Source organism: Canis lupus, chromosome 14 (assembly GCF_048164855.1).
Source record: "Canis lupus baileyi chromosome 14, mCanLup2.hap1, whole genome shotgun sequence".
NCBI classification, from domain to species: domain Eukaryota; kingdom Metazoa; phylum Chordata; class Mammalia; order Carnivora; family Canidae; genus Canis; species Canis lupus.
In genome coordinates, this window is record NC_132851.1 from 47,510,537 (window position 1) to 47,528,188 (window position 17,652).

A 17,652-nucleotide genomic window follows, 5' to 3' on the forward strand; every position below is an offset into this window, starting at 1 on the left:
ATTGTATCAAAAAGGGTTTTTTTTTTTTTTAGGTCCATGTGTGTAATGTTATCAAGATATAATTCTCTAGGAAGAGAATTCCTATTTTATTTATTTATTATTATTATTATCTTTTTGCAAACAATTTTAGAGGCGGGGTGTTAAACTGATTGAAATTTCACAAGATTGACGTTATTGCTTAAAGTGCTTGAATTGGTTACATTAAAAAAATTAAGGTACAGATTATTCTTAAATAAAAACTAAACTTTTTCAGCAACAAAATCAAATGAATGCCACACAAATACAGTAACTATTTTGGTTACAAAGAAATGGAGGCCAAAAATAAATTAACGTAATACTGGAAAACAGAAATTTAATTAGGCAGAAAAGTAGGAAATAATTTTCCCTGACCCATGCCATTTACATGAGTTAATCACAATAGTGCTAATAAATGCCTTGACCATATAATAGCAAATGAGGGCAAAACATTTAGTGCACGATATTTTAATACACGTGAATATACAAAGTTGATCAAAATGCAATGTTTAAAGATAAAATCCATCTGTAATAAAGCTACACTCCAATATCTAAAATAAGTCCTAAGCTCCAGTTAGAACATAGTTCATTGTTAGGCATGCCCATGAAATTAAGCATATCCATGAAAATAAATGCATAGGGACCATTCCTGTCATTTTTTTTTTCCCCATTTCATCTGAAATCCAAAATATGCCAGGCCGTAAAACCAAATACGACTGCCTGCCAATTTAAGCCAACATCCTCTCGTTTTGTTCCTTGGCTCTCTGAGAACCAGTCCACTTCATGCTGCCCTGGAATGGAAAATGTATCCATGTAGTAGGACCGGATGTCATTCATTTTGCCAAAACTGGCTTTTAAACAAATGCCTTTTAAGCCAACTGTACCATAATCTAGATGCTCAGCTAGAAAGTAACCAATAAAGCAAATGTGTCCTGTCTTTTTTAAGTGGAAAACACTGTGACTTCTTTTAAAACCCGCAGCAGTTAAAAGAAATACAGCAGGCCTACTCACTCCTGCCAGAAAATGACACACAAAACCCCTGCCATTTGAGGGAATATTGCTGAGCCTTTGTGCTGGGAATATTGCTGAGCCTTTGTGCTATCGCTGACCTCAGAATGGTCTCACACATCTCACACCGTTCTCTGCTTTACGCAATGAATGAGGGATGAAAAATAATGTGTTTGCCTGCTACTGTCTTTAGGTAAAGTGAAATGATTTGGGGGAAATGTAGCTGCCAGGGTTTGTTTCATTTACCGAAGAGAAAGAAATGACCAGATAGCTCTACAGCTTAAAAATCTGATGGAGTAGCAGTGGATAAGTGTGTTTTGGTCTTTCTCCAATCTTCTCTTCATGCATCACACAATCATTTTAATGCCTTTGCATTATCTTCCATACTTGTTTTTTTTTATTTTATTTTATTTCTAACCTCTATCCAGGAATACTGAATTTTAACTGATCCTTTCAATGTCTTCTGTTTAGTCACTAGGGAAAATTCTTTACACACATAATAAAAATAAAAATAATAACAATAATAATGGAAATGCACTGAATCTACAACTTAGCATTTAGATATTTACTTCTGTAGGCTTCCAATTGAAACTTTTGTTTTCTAATAAATTAGCTTCAAGAGTCATTTCAAAGATAATTTTAATAGTTTTTCTTATGAATCAGTTCCAAATATATTAGATATGAACCATTTTCTTTTTTTTAAACTTTGCAACCTGTGGTCAGATACATGGGTAAGATATAGTACAAACAGTTTCTTCTATCAGTCATCTCCAACTGCAAAGTGTCTCCTTAAAAACAGAATAAATACTCACCTTCCAGGTAAGTGATTACTGCATATGTTTCATGGAGGAAAAAAAAAAGACAAAATATTTATAAATATGAATTTGCCTCTAAACAAGGCAAGGTATATTTTCGTCACTTGTATAAAACAATAACGTGAAGATCACCCTGTTTTTGTCTTCTCCAGTGAAAAGTAGAACATTTCACTTCAAGCATGAACAAATGAAGCGTCGGCATGCTTATTTAGGTTCTGAGCAATAAACAGTTCAAGATATCTCAAAGACAAGAAATCCAGTTTTCATCTAGATAAAGTGCTATGCTCTTGTTACAAAATGGCCACCAACATTTTCGATTTCAATTTTAGTTCACATTATGCCAAACATCTGCATGTTCGTTCGCTGATTTATTAGGTAACAAAATAATATGTTCACAGTATATTAGAGTGAATGGAAGTCGACTGACTTCCCAAAGGAAGCCAAGATCTATGACTCAGAGTGTTTGTAAGAATCCAAAAACCAGCTTAACAGCAAAACACCAAATTGACCCTTTTAATAAAAGGTACCAATACTCAAACGATCTAATAAATACATATATAACAAAAGTGAACAAGGTAAAAGTAACTACAGTGAGATGAGGTTCTTCCACAAAAAAAAAAACAAAAACAAAAACAAAACAAAAAAAAAACCGTCTCGTCAAGCATTCTAGGAGTCTGAGCCAAAGAAACGCCACCGTTTTGTTCGCCCCTCCGCCCACCCACTCACACTTCCTGTGACCCCCCCCTTCATGCCCAGCTAACTCCAGTTATCCCTGTAGGGAAGGTTCCATGGTGGCCCCGTGGCCCACCCGTGCCTCAGTCAACAGGCTGAAGCATGAACAGGTGGACCGAGGTGGTGAGGGCCCAGTGCCTGTGTCCTTCCTGACAGAGAAGGATGGGTGCTGACTGGGGGACGACAGCTGTGCCAGGGGGCAGTCCCCGTGGCGTCTCAACCCTGCGACCACAGGCTGCACAACACCCAGCTGGGGGACGCCTTGGGATAGCTTAGCGGGGCCAGAGAGAGGACAGATACAACGCACAGGACCTCACGGGAGGGGACGGTCACTACAAACGAACAGCAGAGGGTTCTTTTCCTGACACGTGATTTTGGTAGAAAGATAAGAAAAGTAACTTTTCACTTGTCCACACAAGCCTCCGTCTCCTGCCCCTGCCTGCCCCGAGCCCCACACCTTCTGGACCTCGGCGATTCTTCAGGCTGGGTGAGCCCAGCCCGGGCATGGCTTCTCCTCACCCCGTCTCCACCTGGAGGAGGACCTTAGTGCTGAGGTTACTCACTTTTAAAACGTTCTCACTTGCACAGACGTAAAGCTGGAGTTGCGGCCCTGAAAGGTGAACATCTACCTAACTCTTCTTCTGTCCTTCTGTCAGACAGGAGGCAGGGCGGCTACAACGGGGGAGCAGAGCTTCCAGGGACACGGGAAAGGAATGCATGGAGACGCCATCCCAGGAGGCCCTCGGGACGTGGACTGTACACATTCGCAGGACACGTCACTCTGATTCAGCCAGACACAGCCAGTGGTGGAACATTCACCCGATCCTAAAATTAGCAACTGTTACTCATACTCATCTTACTACGATCTGATTGCAGTTAAACTCTACCTCAGACTAAAATAAAACCACAAGTAGTGCTGCATGTAAAAAAAAACAAAAAACAAAAAAACAAAAAAACAAAGGGAGAGAAAGTCTAACACAGCCAGACCACTGGACTTGGCGTAACACCACTGGTGGGCCGCTGGGGAGGAAAGTCTGCGGGGAAACCAGGTGAGAGGGCTTTGAACACCCCGCCCCATATGGAATTAGTCCCGCAGCTCTTCAGGTTATTCTCTTGACTGATAGAATAAAATATATCCAGATTCTGAATTTTTTGATATATCCGATGTCAGGCCATAGAATTCTTCAATAGCTTGGGCATCTATTTTCTGCAACAGAAGAGAGACGAAAGAATACAACTGTTTAACGTGATGACTGAGGGAAGGAAGGCAAAACGAACTGGGATGAACAAGCAGATGTAAGACATGCTGTTCTAAAATGACAACTGGGAACTTCCGACAGCCAACGGGTAATTCCGCAGATTTGACAAAGGGGCACGATGACATAAATCGCAAATCGTTGAGGAGGAAAGCCACCCTTTCATCTATCAGGCCACCACGCGTGGGCCCTCTCTGAAGCAGCCAGCGCTTCTGTCTTTCAAATGGTGTGTGGGACGGGGGGACGGGGGGCAGGGGACGAGGTGGGGGGGTGCTTGGGAATAACCCTAATTCTGTTAGATCATCAAAATTCATTGCCTTTAGTGTCACCCTAGGAGCTAAAGTGGACCTTGTCTGAGTGTGAAATTCTCTCCAGCTAGTACTCCTTTACCACAAAATCAATATATGGAGCACTTGAGTTTTAGGTCCCACAGACTGAAAAAACTTTTTTTTTTTTTTTGTCTTCTTGTTTTTTTTTTTTTTTACAATCAATATGAGGAAAATGTGGTATAATGAAAGAATCTGAATAGAATCTTTTATTTATTACTTGGTCTGTACTAGAGAGGGCTTCAGGTACACTGGAAAACGGGACTCAGTAAAAATGTGATTTCTGGGCAGCCCCCGTGGCACAGCAGTTTAGCGCCGCCTGCAGCCCAGGGCGTGATCCTGGAGACCCTGGATCGAGTCCCATGTCAGGCTCTCTGTATGATGCCTGCTTTTCCCTCTGCATGTGTCTCTGCCTCTATAAATAAATAAAAAATCTTTCTTTAAAAAAATAAATAAATAAAAATAAAAATGTGATTTCAGAGATCCCACATCTACAGCTGGTCAGTTAACAAGAGCACGGTATGAATAAGCCCCCACATCACACTCCTTCCTCCCTTTCCACAGAGAACGAAGAGCAGCAAAATCTAGTTTTGAGAGAAAGGTAAGTTGTTTCCAAAAGCCAGATTATGGGAAAACCGGCCTATGTTAGGAAATGTCCACACATACACACGCCCCACAATACAGTCTGCGCACACCCTCGCCCCACTGTAGAGTCCTGTGCATACCAACCTCTACAATGTCATCATCAAACAAAAGCCAGAAGCCGTGACTCTTCACAATGGTAATATAATGCCCACGATTAGGACCACTGGAAAAGAACAAACAAGAGTCATCGAGTTAACGTTTACCTCTTTAGAAAACTACGCAGCTCTCTATAAGCAGGGATTTGCTAGAACAAACTAGGACAGAGAACGGGTACAGGTCACACTCGCTTCTGCTTGGCCACAACTTACGGAGGAAGACCCACGTGGCGGTGCTGTGCTGAACACAAGGGACTGTTTTGCAAGGATGCAAAAGCATCGGTCTTCTAAAGACCCACAGTCCAATGGTTCCGGAAAGCAGATATTCAAACTCAACAGATAAAAACGAATAATTCCTGTACACCTACTCTGTGCCAGACCAAAAAAAAAAAAAAAAGGCAGTGAAGAAAACAAAGTCCCCACTTTCTCGGGTTAAGGGTTGGATGGGCAATGACTAAACGAAAAGATATGTCAAGGGGTGACGAGTGCCATGAAGGATAAAGCCAGAGTAACCGCATGGTGAGTGACGGAGGGAAGTGTTGACAGAGGCCTCTCTGCTAACATGAGATCTGAGCAGAAGGAAATTTCCCCGAGAGAGACGCGGGTGATGGTGAGAAGCCGGGGACTATGTGACGGAAGTTTTGGGAACAGGGAATGGCAAGTGCAAAGGTCTTGGGCGTGGGGGGAGGGGAGGTGGTTCCTGGTGTGCTCACGGAACAGCAAGGAAGCCAGAGCCCAGTGAGCCAGGGAGAGGGGAGGGAGGAAGCCCCATGGGCAACGCGGCATGGGGTCACGTAGTTAAAACTGGACTCTGCAGTGGGCCAGCCAGGAAGACACCGGGGCATTTTGAGGAGCGGCATCATCAGAGTTTTAGAAGTACGTCAGACCATAATGTATATGAACAAGTCCTAAAATGGAAAGGTATGTATCACACAATATGGGGGAAAAAAAAAAAGCAGAATTAGACTGCTGTTACCATGTGGCTAGATTTGCACAACGGAGGGGCTTTAACCCTAAATCTAGAGTCCGGTTTTGTTTTTTTGGTGTACCATCATTAAAGTTCAAAAGGTGGATTCGCCTTGGCTTGCTTTCTTTTCCAATAATCTCGACATCCACCACGGGGCTCGAACTCACAACCCCAAGATCAAGAGTCGCACGCCCCACCAACCAAGTCAGCCAGATGCCCATGTGCTTTTTTTACTTTTTTTTTTTTTTTATGATAGTAACAGAGAGAGAGAGAGAGGCAGAGACACAGGAGACACAGGCAGAGGGAGAAGCAGGCTCCATGCACCGGGAGCCCGACGTGGGATTCGATCCCGGGTCTCCAGGATCACGCCCTGGGCCAAAGGCAGGCGCCAAACCGCTGCGCCACCCAGGGATCCCCGGTGTGCTTTTTTTAAACACAGGATGACCCACACGATCTGCTCCTGCCTCCTTTCTCCCAGGTCATCCAGCTGCTCTTCCCCCACCCCTCCACCATCACCCCCACCCCCACCCCCACCCCACTGGTTTGCTGTTTTCACACACCGCTTCTTCACGTCGAGGGCCTTTGCCCTTGCTGGCCTCTGCCTGAAGTACTTCCCCAAGCCGGGCATTCCTGGCCCACTCCATCCCTCAGGCCTCAGCCCACATGTCACCTCGGCAGCTACTCCCCGCCGATCACTTCCCCTGAAGAGGTGCCTCCTACCGCCCTCTCTCATTGCCTCGTTCATTCCTCACAGCCTTCACCAACCTCACAAGTTATCTCCCGGTGGGTCTGGTTTTGGTGCGGACAGGCCGGGGTGTTTCCTTATGATCTACCTTTCCCACTGGACCCTCAGCTTCTTGAAGACAGGGCTCATGGTCACGGACATACCCGCAGACCCTGCCACAAGCCTAAGACACAAGTGTTCAAAGAATAACTCGCGGTAGGAATGCGTGAATGGGACTGTGCACCTGCTGCACCTGTGCCAGGAGGTCGCGGCACGGATGAGGAAGAGCTCAGCTCTGGGCTTCCCAGTGCCCACAGCCGAAGGCCACGTGGGCCCCGCGTGCACAGCCGGCCCTGCTCCATGGGGGAGGACAATCCCACCTCCGGTGGGGAAGATTTCATGAAGGCCAGGTAGTAGTAGCATGACTGAGTTGACGCCAGGGCTCCTCCAACCCCCGACACCAGGATTGCTCCGACCCCTGCCCCCCATATGGAAACTGTTCCAGAATCCAGGCTCCACTCATCCTGCAGGTCTCCCTGACAGTGTCCACCTCATCCTCTCCAGCGGCCCAGCGGTTAGTCCCCCCCGCCCCAGATATCCCTACTGAAACCCCCCTGTGCCCTACACATCTGAGCACTTGTGTCCGCACTGCCTGCCCGCAGCAGCCCCCGTGCCCCCTAGGCCACACGGCCCCCAGGTCCCAGGCTCCGCCAGCCCGGACCTCCTTCCACCTCCTGCTGTGGGCTCCCACCCAGCATTCACAGCTGGTGTCCAGATCACCAGGCTCCTGTGTGCTTGCCGGCAGGACCCTTGCTCGGGGGCAAACAGGAAGCGGGCTTATTACTGACCGACACCCAGGATCCCGAGAATGTGGGAAAGCATCCTGTGACTTCAAGTCACCCTGCAGGGGGCAAAACACGAGGTGCTGTGGAGGCGAAGCTGGGTTTCTGACCACGCAGGGGGAGAAGTCAGTCAGTCCCCTCCTCTGAGGGCAACCACGCGCCCTCCCGTCAAAACGTGTGCACCGAAATCCAGTCCACGTAGACGGAGAAGAAAACATGCCTGCTGGGGGATGTGCCCACCCCAGACCCCCGGCGGGCGGGGGGAGAACACGAACCCGTCCCAGCTGTGCAAAGGATGGCAAACAGGCGCATGTCAGCAGACTTTTCCATGCTTGTATCTATAGCTATGGGATAAAAAAATATATAGATATCTGCTCAAAAGGACTTTCAGCCAAACACACCACATCTCCATAACTAGGATCCTTCTCTCTTGCTCTCTTTCTTCTGATGGGGTAAATGCTGAACACCGCACAAAGAATATTTGTACCAGCACATTTTAGATTTTTCTCGCAATGACAAAGAAGACCTTGGATGACATTGTCAAAAGGGGCCAGCATCGCGGAGTCCCGCGGCCCAGGGAAGGGTGCAGCTGGGGCCGGGCCCCGCCCCCCGCCTGCCCTCACCTGCCACAGTGAACCACCACGGCCACCAGGTCGTACATGCGGTCCAGGTTCACGGCGTCGCTGGAAGTGTTGAAGAGCCGGAGCTCCAGCGGGAAGACCACCCGGTAGGACAGCTTGGTGTACCTGTGGAGCTGCTCCATGTACTTGAACCGCTTCAGGTGCAGGGCCAAGATCATGGGCAGCTTCTTCACTCTCATCCTGAGAAACCACGAAACAGAACATCAGCCATCCCCAGCGGCCGTCAGGGGGACAGACACGCTGCGGCCACACGGATGGGGGGCGGGCCGGGGTCTCCCGGACCTCGAGCCAGCAAACAGCCAAACCACTTGCAGGAATCCAAGCACGCTTGCTTACACACACTGGCCTAACCTACTTTGCTCGGCTAACTGGGGCACAGCCAGCGAGAGCCAAGTGCGACAGCAGGTCTCTGTTTCTGTTTGGTCAAATGAGACAGTCTTGAATCGTCGTAGCGCTAAAAATGTGACGGCCGGTAGCTCTCCCTTACTGCCTGCTGCCTTCCAGAAAAGGAACGATATTTGGACGGCTCCACCTCCCTCCACCCCACCTGGAGACAGCGGAGAGGACAGGTGGCAGCTTTCGAGAAAAAAAAAAAAAAAAAAAAAAAGATGCGAGCCCCTTGTGCGCCTCATTCAGAGGAGGGAGGCGCTTAGGGCCACCTTTCCCCAACCCTGCTTGCTGGAGCACTCGAGGTGTTAGCAGAGGCTGGGGTTCTGCGGCCACCTATTTTGAGGCTCCTCCCTGCACACTGGCAAACTGGAGGTTTTGAGAGATCCTTCCAGAAAGGAACTGTTCCTTCTTGTTTGATGCAGCCTTTCCCAAACTCACATGAACACAGAAAGCGTTTTTCACCAAGTGACCATTAATATTTCTCAGTTAAAAAAAAAAATCACAAAAACATTTTATGTAGATGATTCTGCTAGCATAGAGGACCTTCGGTCACCTTCCATCCTGAGTCAGCGTCAACGCTGCCCAGCTTATATACATTTTCAATGTGTGTTATTTGAAAAGGGCAAATTTTAAAAGACTACTGTTCAGGCATCTATGGAGGCAAAACCCCAATTGTAAAAATAAGCAATATGAAAAAAAAATAATAAGCAATATGACAACATCAGCAGAAACCTAAGAATCAGGATGCCTGGGTGGCTCAGCGGTCGAGCGTCTGCCTTTGGCTCAGGGCATGATCCCGGTCCCGGGATCGAGTCCCACATCGGCCTCCCTGCGAGGAGCCTGCTTCTCCCTCTGCCTGTCTCTGCCTCTCTGTGTCTCTCATGAATAAATAAAGTCTTTTTTTTTTTTTTTTAATTTTTATTTATTTATTTTATGATAGTCACAGAGAGAGAGAGAGAGAGGCAGAGACACAGGCAGAGGGAGAAGCAGGCTCCATGCACCGGGAGCCCGACGTGGGATTCGATCCCGGGTCTCCAGGATCGCGCCCTGGGCCAAAGGCAGGCGCCAAACCGCTGCGCCACCCAGGGATCCCTAAATAAAGTCTTAAAGAAAAGAAACCTAAGAATCATGGGGAACCCCACATTTCACTGGAACACAGAATATTTGAACCCATAAAACCTCCAGGGCTGAGCAGTACGCACCTCCATCCCACGCGGGAAGGGCCGGCTGGCCTTGGGCAGACTGAGAGGCTAAGGACGGGGAGCAGAAATGAGCTGCCCTGATCACACACGAAAGCCTATCACCTCCATTCCCATCTGGCAGGATGACTAACCTTTCTTTTTTTTTTTTTTTTTTTTTTTTTTTTTTATGACTAACCTTTCATAAGCTCTGATGCAGCAAGGAAAGACGTGCACGTCTAGTCGGGGGAAAGAGCAGAGGAGGTTGGGCAGAGAAATTATTTGCACCTCAGCTCTAGACCCCTGAAGGTTTCAGACAGCAGTAATGAGCTTCTGCAAGTTATTTTGAATATTCCACAACCGTGGGCAGGGTGAGCTTAACTCACAGTGAGGCCTCATGGGATAATTAACATGTCAAGTTTCTTGACTTCTGGGGCAGATAACAGAGAATCCCTGATTATCTATCGCACGCTGTCCAGGGGCTGTAAGCGGCTGGTGGTAGTAAAAGGACAAGCAACCATGGATCCTCTATCAGTTTAAAACGTGATGATTTCTTATCACCTATCCATATAACTGATGTGTTATTGATTTCCTCGTGTTTCCATATTAAATGATTAACTTCTTTAAACTCTTGTGTCTCTGGATAGGAAGTTCCGATACTTAGGCAATATCAACAACATTACTAGAGATCTACTACGGATTATAATGCTAAGTTCTTTTTTTTATAACTTGCCTTTCATCCCAAGGGGATAGTAATTCTATATGACCACCACTCGTTCGCCCCACACAGGATCTGGCACACGGCACACAATAAACATTTGCTGAATGAAGGAATGAATGAGCAAATGATCCAACAATCACGCAAATGGACAAGGCTCCAAGGGAGGCATTCTTTTCCTGGTTTCTCCAGGGAGGAAGGCAATTGACTTCTCCAAAGCTACTTGGCCATGAGCCCACGGAACTGGGATTCAAAAATCAGACACGGTTCCTTCCCTCAACACAAAGCCACCCCCTGGGCTAAATCCTTTACGCACCTTTTCTGGGCCTCCTGTTTGCTGCAGCATGTTTCACAATAGTATTTTTGTTCACTACACAGGGTTTCTGTGTTGCTGAAATCCCTGCAGAGAAAAATATTTTCAACTCAGAAAACAGTCCAAAATGTACGTGGCGTACCACGTTTTAAACCCTTTATTACACCTAGGGCCATTTTTAAGTGGACATGGGGAAAGAAGTAATGAGAAAAGATCTTTCTGATGAGTGGCTGCTATGACTGCCATTTGGACCGCGTCTGCTGCCCTGGGTTAGGAGTTCACCACTGGAGATTTTCAAGGAGAACTTTATTTCACGGGACCACAGACAAATATAAATCAAGGTTCCAAATGATTCAGAAAAAAAAAAATCTCAAGGTTCAACAAAACTACCTGTAACCTGGAGATTACAAATTAGAAGAGATAAATACTATTATAAACGCCCATCGTTACACTGAAAGATCCCCAGAAAAGTCAATCACGTAAAATGCAAGGCGATATTATCGTGTAATGAAAAACGGTGTATCTCAGGTGGTCTACATTTTCAAAGAGCACAAAGGTAAAGATGATGAAATTTAAATCATATACAACTGCCCTTAGATTGAACTAAGAAAATCCCTAATTACGGGAAGGAGATGCCCGCTTCCTACAATCCCCGGCTCCCCGGCACCCTCTGCACCTCGGCTCCTTTTGAGAACAAACGCCACTGCAGTGTTATATCTGTAGCCACCCCTATCAGGAGGTTTTACTGCACCACTTATAGTTTTCATTTTTTAAATGTCATGGCTTCTCATTCTTTTCTGGTCATTGAGATCCTACTTAACATTCCTGTGGTACTGCTTCAAAGGCTAAGAACATCCAGAATATAATAATACCCTAGAGTCCTGAAAAAGCCTGTGATATTTCTTTATTCATAGGGAGTGTCCTAGCACCAGAATGATCAGATTTTATTAAACAGAAAATGTTATTTACATGCTGTTATTGACTCACACACTTGAACAGAGCTTATCAGAAGAAAACCCAGATTGCTCGTCATTCACTATGCAAACGTTTATCAACAGTACTCTGGCCTTGGTGCTGGGGGCTCGCAGAAGCACCTGCCCTCACGCTGGCCCCCGGGCCACTGGACACGCGCAAGTGAGCCACAGGCAGTGTTCAGTGTAGGTTGAAAAATATCATTCCACACAATTCTCCCACTGATAACCCCCCAGCAGTTCCCCAGGACACTTAGGAATGAATACAATCCAGATACCTTGCCATGGTCGACAGGCCCTCCGTCCTCAGACCCCTGACTGTTCTTCTGACCTCAGCTCCTACCCTACCCCATCACTGGCCTTCAGCCATCCTGGCTTCTACAGGTGCTGCTTCCCTAAACAGCTCCTTTCCAGATGCTTCTGTGGCTGGCTCCATTCATTGTTCAGAGCTCAGCATAAATGTCACCTCTTGGGAGAAGATTCCTCTGCCCACCTTCTGCAAATCCACTCAGCTTCTATCCTGCTTGCTGTCTTGTTTTCTTCGGAGCACTTAGCAAGTATTTGAAACCATCCTCCTATTTATTTGATTACCTGCCTCCCCTCTCTGTGTCTATCTCACTCACTGCCACATCCCCAGCACGCAGAACAGGCCCGATGCAGCACGGCACTCCATCCGTTGGCTGGGTGAGGACAGAAGCACGCATATAAAGTCCAGGGGAAAGCACAAAGGAAGGAGAGATGAACCTGAACTGGGGTAATGCAAGTCATTTCCAAGGGATGATGCTGAAGTCAGGTTCTCCAAGAAGGAAGGTGTGCCAGGAGGGAAGGTCTGTCCAGGACCCCAGACACAGGGGCCGCGGCAGCACAGGCACATGGAGGCAAGGGACAGGGTGGGCCTCGGAAGCTCTAGAATTCCACTAACCGATCTTAGCAAGGAAGAGACATAATCAGACAGTGCTTTTGAGGAACACCTTGTCCGACAGCACTGTGGAGGAAGGATTGGAAGGCTGAGAGGCAAGAAAACAATTTAGAAGGCAATTACACTCTACTCTCAGATATCGGGTGCTTGGTGCGTAAGAGAGGCTCAGACTCAGCTGAATGAACGCAGGCTAACTCTTGATGAAATAACGGATGTGAACACTTTTCTTGGCCTACACAGGATTGGTGTGGAACTGGTGCGTGGGAGGCAGGGAGAGGGGGAGGAGAGTTTGGGTGATGATGGAGATTCACATCGTTGGGATGTCTACCGCAGATCTAACTCTTTATCCAGCTCAAGAGCCAGGATAATCAAGGCAAGCGGAGCAGTGAATAAGAAATTAAATACTTTCTACTCTTGTTTTTCAAAGAAAGTTTTCTGAAGTATTGGCAGACCCAGATAGGTGGAAATACAGCAGAAGTTAGTACTTCATGAGCAGGCCCCATTTACAAATGACCACCCTCCTGTCCCGCCCCAGCTGGCCAGGGGCTCACGCTTCAAGAGAGACACGGTAATGCTTCCAGCGCACCTGTGGACTGAGAACTGGAAAATGAGGCTAACTTAGGAAAAGGCGCTGACCCCAGCGGGTAACTCAGAGGGAGAGCAGGTCTGTCTGTACAGATGCTGACCAGCTGCTGGAATAAAAGCAGGCAACAAAGGTTGAGGAAACCTTTCAAGGAGAAAGTCAAAGAGGAGGGAGTGAGTACAGAGGCTCTCTGAGGCTCAGGAATAATGACCAAAGCACAAAGTTGCAGGAAAGCACAAAACTCTGTATTTCTTTTAAAAAGAGTCATAGGAGCAGTCAAACATCATTCAGAAATATACTCTGGGAATAAATCTAGTAAGAAGTAGACGTCTTTACAAAGGAAATTATGAAACCTTATAAAAATGTATACAAGGAAATTTGAAAAACTGAAGAAAGACTTTCTGGGTGGAAAGACTATTGTAATGACAGCTTGTGTGTGTCCAAGGTAACATCCATGTTTGATACATTTTTTTATTACAATCGTAACTTTTCCACTCAGCACGATAGATCAGAAATTGATTTTTTATTTTCAATTGTTTAAAGATTTTATTTATTTGAGAGACAGACAGAGAGAGAGTGTGTGCACAGGGGATGGGGAGAGGGGCAGAGGGAGCTGGACTAGCAGACGCCTCACTGAGTGGGGAGCCAGACTCGGGGACTCAGGATCATGACCTGAACCGAAGGCAGATGCTTAACCGACCGAGCCACCCGGCTGCTCCCAGTAATTGATTAAAAAAAAAAAAAAAAATCTCAAGCAATGCTTCTCGATTGTCATGTCATGATCCACATAACAAATGGCACCATGGAGAAGGGCAAACCGATGTGGCTGTTCCTCTGGCTTGCCCTGGAGCCCTGGCAGCTCCAGGCTCGGCGTGGCCTCCCAGGAGTGCAGGGGGATCAACACACACCTGTAACCTATTTCCTATGGCACATCAGTTGGGAAGCTTTGTTCTAAGGATGACATCAGCAGTTCTCCTGGCTGCCCATTAGAATTCCCTGGGGAGCTTTCAAAAACCATCTCAATGCCTAATCCCTGCCCCTGGCCCCCACTCAATTACATCAGAAGCTCTCCAGGTAGAACAGGTGGTTCCAATATGCTTGGAAGGCTGAGAGCGTAAAGCTTCCCAGGTGGCTCTCGCAGGCTTGGAAGTCTGAGAGCCGCTGTTCCCAGAGCTTTGTAACCTTAACATGCATTTGAATCACCTGGAGATCTTGTCTGAATGCAGATTGTTTCACTCATTCATTCATTCATTCATTCATTTATTTATTCAACCTAAGATGCTGTTCCAATGAGCTCCCAGGTGATACCGATGGTTGTTAGCCCAAGGACCACTGCCTGAGCAGCAAAGATCTAGAGCAGTGGATCTCAAACTCTGGTGGTGTTAGAATCACCTAGAAAATAAATTAAAAATAGAGGCCCAGGCTTACGGAGGTTGGATACAGCCAGAGCCAAATTATGGAAGCAGCCCAAGTGTCCCTCCATAGATGAATGGATAAAGAAGGCGCGTGTGTGTGTGTGTGTGTGTGTGTGTATATTATCTAGCTGTAAATATTATTCACCCATAAAAAAAGAATGAAACCTGCCATTTCCAACAACATGGATGGACCTATAATGCTAAGCAAAATGTCAGAGAAAGACAAATACCGTTATGATTTCACCCATATGCAGAATTTAGGAAACAAAAACAAAGGGAGAAAAAGGAAGAAATATCAAGAAACAGACTCTAGTAATTACAGAGAACACACTGATGGTTCCCAGAGGGGAGGTGTGTGGAGGGGAGGGATGAAATAGGTACGGGGATTAAGAGTATATCGGGATCCCTGGGCGGCTCAGCGGTTTAGCGCCTGCCTTCGACTCAGGGTGTGATCCTGGAGTCCCGGGATCAAGTCCCACGTCAGGCTCCCTGCACGGAGGCTGCTTCTCCCTCTGACTGTGTCTCTGCCCCCTGCCTGTGTCTCTGCCCCTCTCTCTTTCATCAATAAATAAAATGTTAAAAAAAAAAAAAAAAGAGTATATCCACCGTGATGAGCGCTGAGTAACGACGTGTAGAATTGTTAAATCACTATATTGTAAACCTGAAACTAATATAACACTGCATGTTAACTATACCGGAATTAAAATTAAAACCTTAAAAAAAAAAAAAAAAAAGACGCCCAAGCTGACTGAAGTTGAATAGAAACTAGGCCTCTATTTTGTCAACTTCTCCAAAGTGACTTTCATTCACACCAAAATGTAAGAACCATTGATTCGAATATTAAAGAAGATGGAAAAAAGAAATCCATAAGAGACACATGTCAAATATTAGAAAATACTATATATCAATAATAATCAGACATAGGTCAGAGAAATAGAGAAATCAATAAATAGGAACGTGGCACTGGATGGCTGGCAGGGATGCGTACAAACTCAGTATAGAGAAGCTTCTCAGGGGTACCTGGCTGGCTCGGTCAGTATCATGCTTGGGGTTGTGAGTTTGAGCCCCACGCTGAGTGTCAAGATTTTTAAAATAAAGGAGGTTTCTCAAAATAAGTAGAAAAGGAACTCATTTTAGGGTAGATAAATTTTTTTTTTAATTTTTATTTATGATAGTCACACAGAGAGAGAGAGGCAGAGGGAGAAGCAGGCTCCATGCAGGGAGCCGGATGCAGGACTCGATCCTGGGTCTCCAGGATCACACCCTGGGCCAAAGGCAGGCGCTAAACCGCTGCGCCACCCAGGGATCCTGAGTAGATAAATTTTTAAAATAGAGCTAAGGGAGAATGAAGAGCTACGTCCCTCCCAGCTGACCTCCCCAGTGCTGGGAGAACAGGTGTTTTCAACTCAAGGAAGACAGGGGAAGGAGAAGTGGTTTCCTGGAGCTTAAAGAGGTTTCTGTGAAGGAGCCACAGGGAGGGGCTGAGGCACGAAGTGAAAGGCAAAAAATACCCAAAAGGCCATGGAAGGATAATTAAGATAAACTTCCACGTATATGAAGTTTTTGCCCGAGGCCATCCCTGAACTTTTCAAAAGAAGGAAAAACAGTCTCGGTACTCACGATACAGTTGGCTCACCCTGCCTCAGACATGGTGCCGAGGTCGGCGGTGCCAGGGTTCGAGTTCTGTTACGGTAAGGATTTAACGGTTCCTAGAGACCTGCACCCTGAGTTTAACCACTATTTATTTCATCATTCCTCTGGGACAAAAGCAGGGAAAACATACTGTTAATTGGTCATCTGGAAGGAGGTGGCAGGGACCTCAAATCCTACGATGCAAATCCTACAATTTTACCTTGATTTTTGGCTTCTTTTTGGTCATCAGAATGAAAGAAAGAGAATGTATCACATGGCAGGAGAGATGCAGATGGTAAGGAGAAAATTCATAGTTCTGATTTGAAAACCAGACCCTTAAAGAATGCAAACCAAACAGAACCATGGAAGGGGCCCAAAACCATTCTTCCTCTTTTGTCTCAGGTGGAAAACGCTAAGGGACCAGCTGGCATCGTTGATTCCCTGGGCCCTTCTCAGGCATTGGCACTTCTTTCTTTTGGGATAGGTTAGAAAGCTGCCACTGCTCCCAGGCCAGAGCTCCGCGGGCGTGAGGGTGAGTGGCAACACCCAGCACAGGTCTGTCTTCCTGTTGGGGTGGTGGTGAGATCTCAGGCCTGTGTGAGGGCAGATATAGGGAAGTCAGTCAAGTTCTACTTTAGGGATGATGTGAAAGAGGGGCAGGGCAAGCGATCTGGGAATACCAGCCCGGTCAGTCCGATCAGATGCAAATCTAGTGTTGCTTAAAAGGCATCTAGGGGTGCCTGGGTGGCTCAGCCCCCCCGAGCATCCAACTCTTGGTTTCAAGCTGAGGTCACGATCTCAGGGTCATGAGATCGAGCCCCTTGTCTGCACGTGGGGAAGTCTGTGAGATTCTCTCTCTGGAATAAATGAATAAATCTTTTAAAAAATAAAATATTGGGGCGCCTGGGTGGCTCAGTCAGTTAAGCATCTGCCTTCAGCTCAGGTCATGGTCCCAGAGTTCCGGGATCGAGCCCCATGGCGGGCTCCCTTGCTTAGCGAGGAGTCTGCTTCTCCCTCTCCCTCTGCTCCTCCCCCTGCTCATGCTCTCTCGCTCGCTCACTCTCTCAAATAAATAAATAAAATCTTTAAAATTTTTTGAAAATTTAAAAAAAATCTAAAAAATAAAAGGCATTCCAAAGCTCTTTCATCCTCTCCCATCCCAGCTTTAACATCTCCAAATGCCTCCAGCCTACCTTTGTCAGGTATGCATGACCAACACATACATTTCTTAAATAAATAAATGAAACATAAATCTGAGTTACATGTCTTTATAACAAGTTTCTCCAAAGATTAAAATCATAACTAACCAGTAAGCCTTTTACCTGGCTGACTGAGATCTCAAAGCTACAGCCACTGCCATCTGCCCTTTTGAGCAGCCCAGGAATTTCTTTGAAGGGAGGAGAAGCAGTCAACCTAACCAAATTCCCCCCAACTCCAACTCATAAAAAAGGAGGGGGAGAGGCAAAT

At 46.4% G+C, this 17,652-nt stretch overlaps 1 protein-coding gene across 7 annotated transcripts in view; it reads right to left on the reverse strand.

Moving 5' to 3' along the window:
* Positions 1–326: 326 nt before the first annotated feature.
* Positions 327–17,652, reverse strand: part of USP46 (ubiquitin specific peptidase 46) — a 94,205-nt gene continuing 76,879 nt past the window's right edge. For all 7 annotated transcript variants that reach the window (XM_072775029.1, XM_072775030.1, XM_072775031.1 and 4 more), the window contains 4 exons: positions 10,669–10,752; positions 8,049–8,246; positions 4,882–4,960; positions 327–3,777 (listed from right to left, as the gene is read on the reverse strand). In XM_072775029.1, coding sequence (XP_072631130.1) covers positions 3,676–3,777; positions 4,882–4,960; positions 8,049–8,246; positions 10,669–10,752 — 463 coding nt within the window. In that variant the 3' untranslated portion in view covers positions 327–3,675. The remainder of the gene's footprint in view (positions 3,778–4,881; positions 4,961–8,048; positions 8,247–10,668; positions 10,753–17,652) is intronic.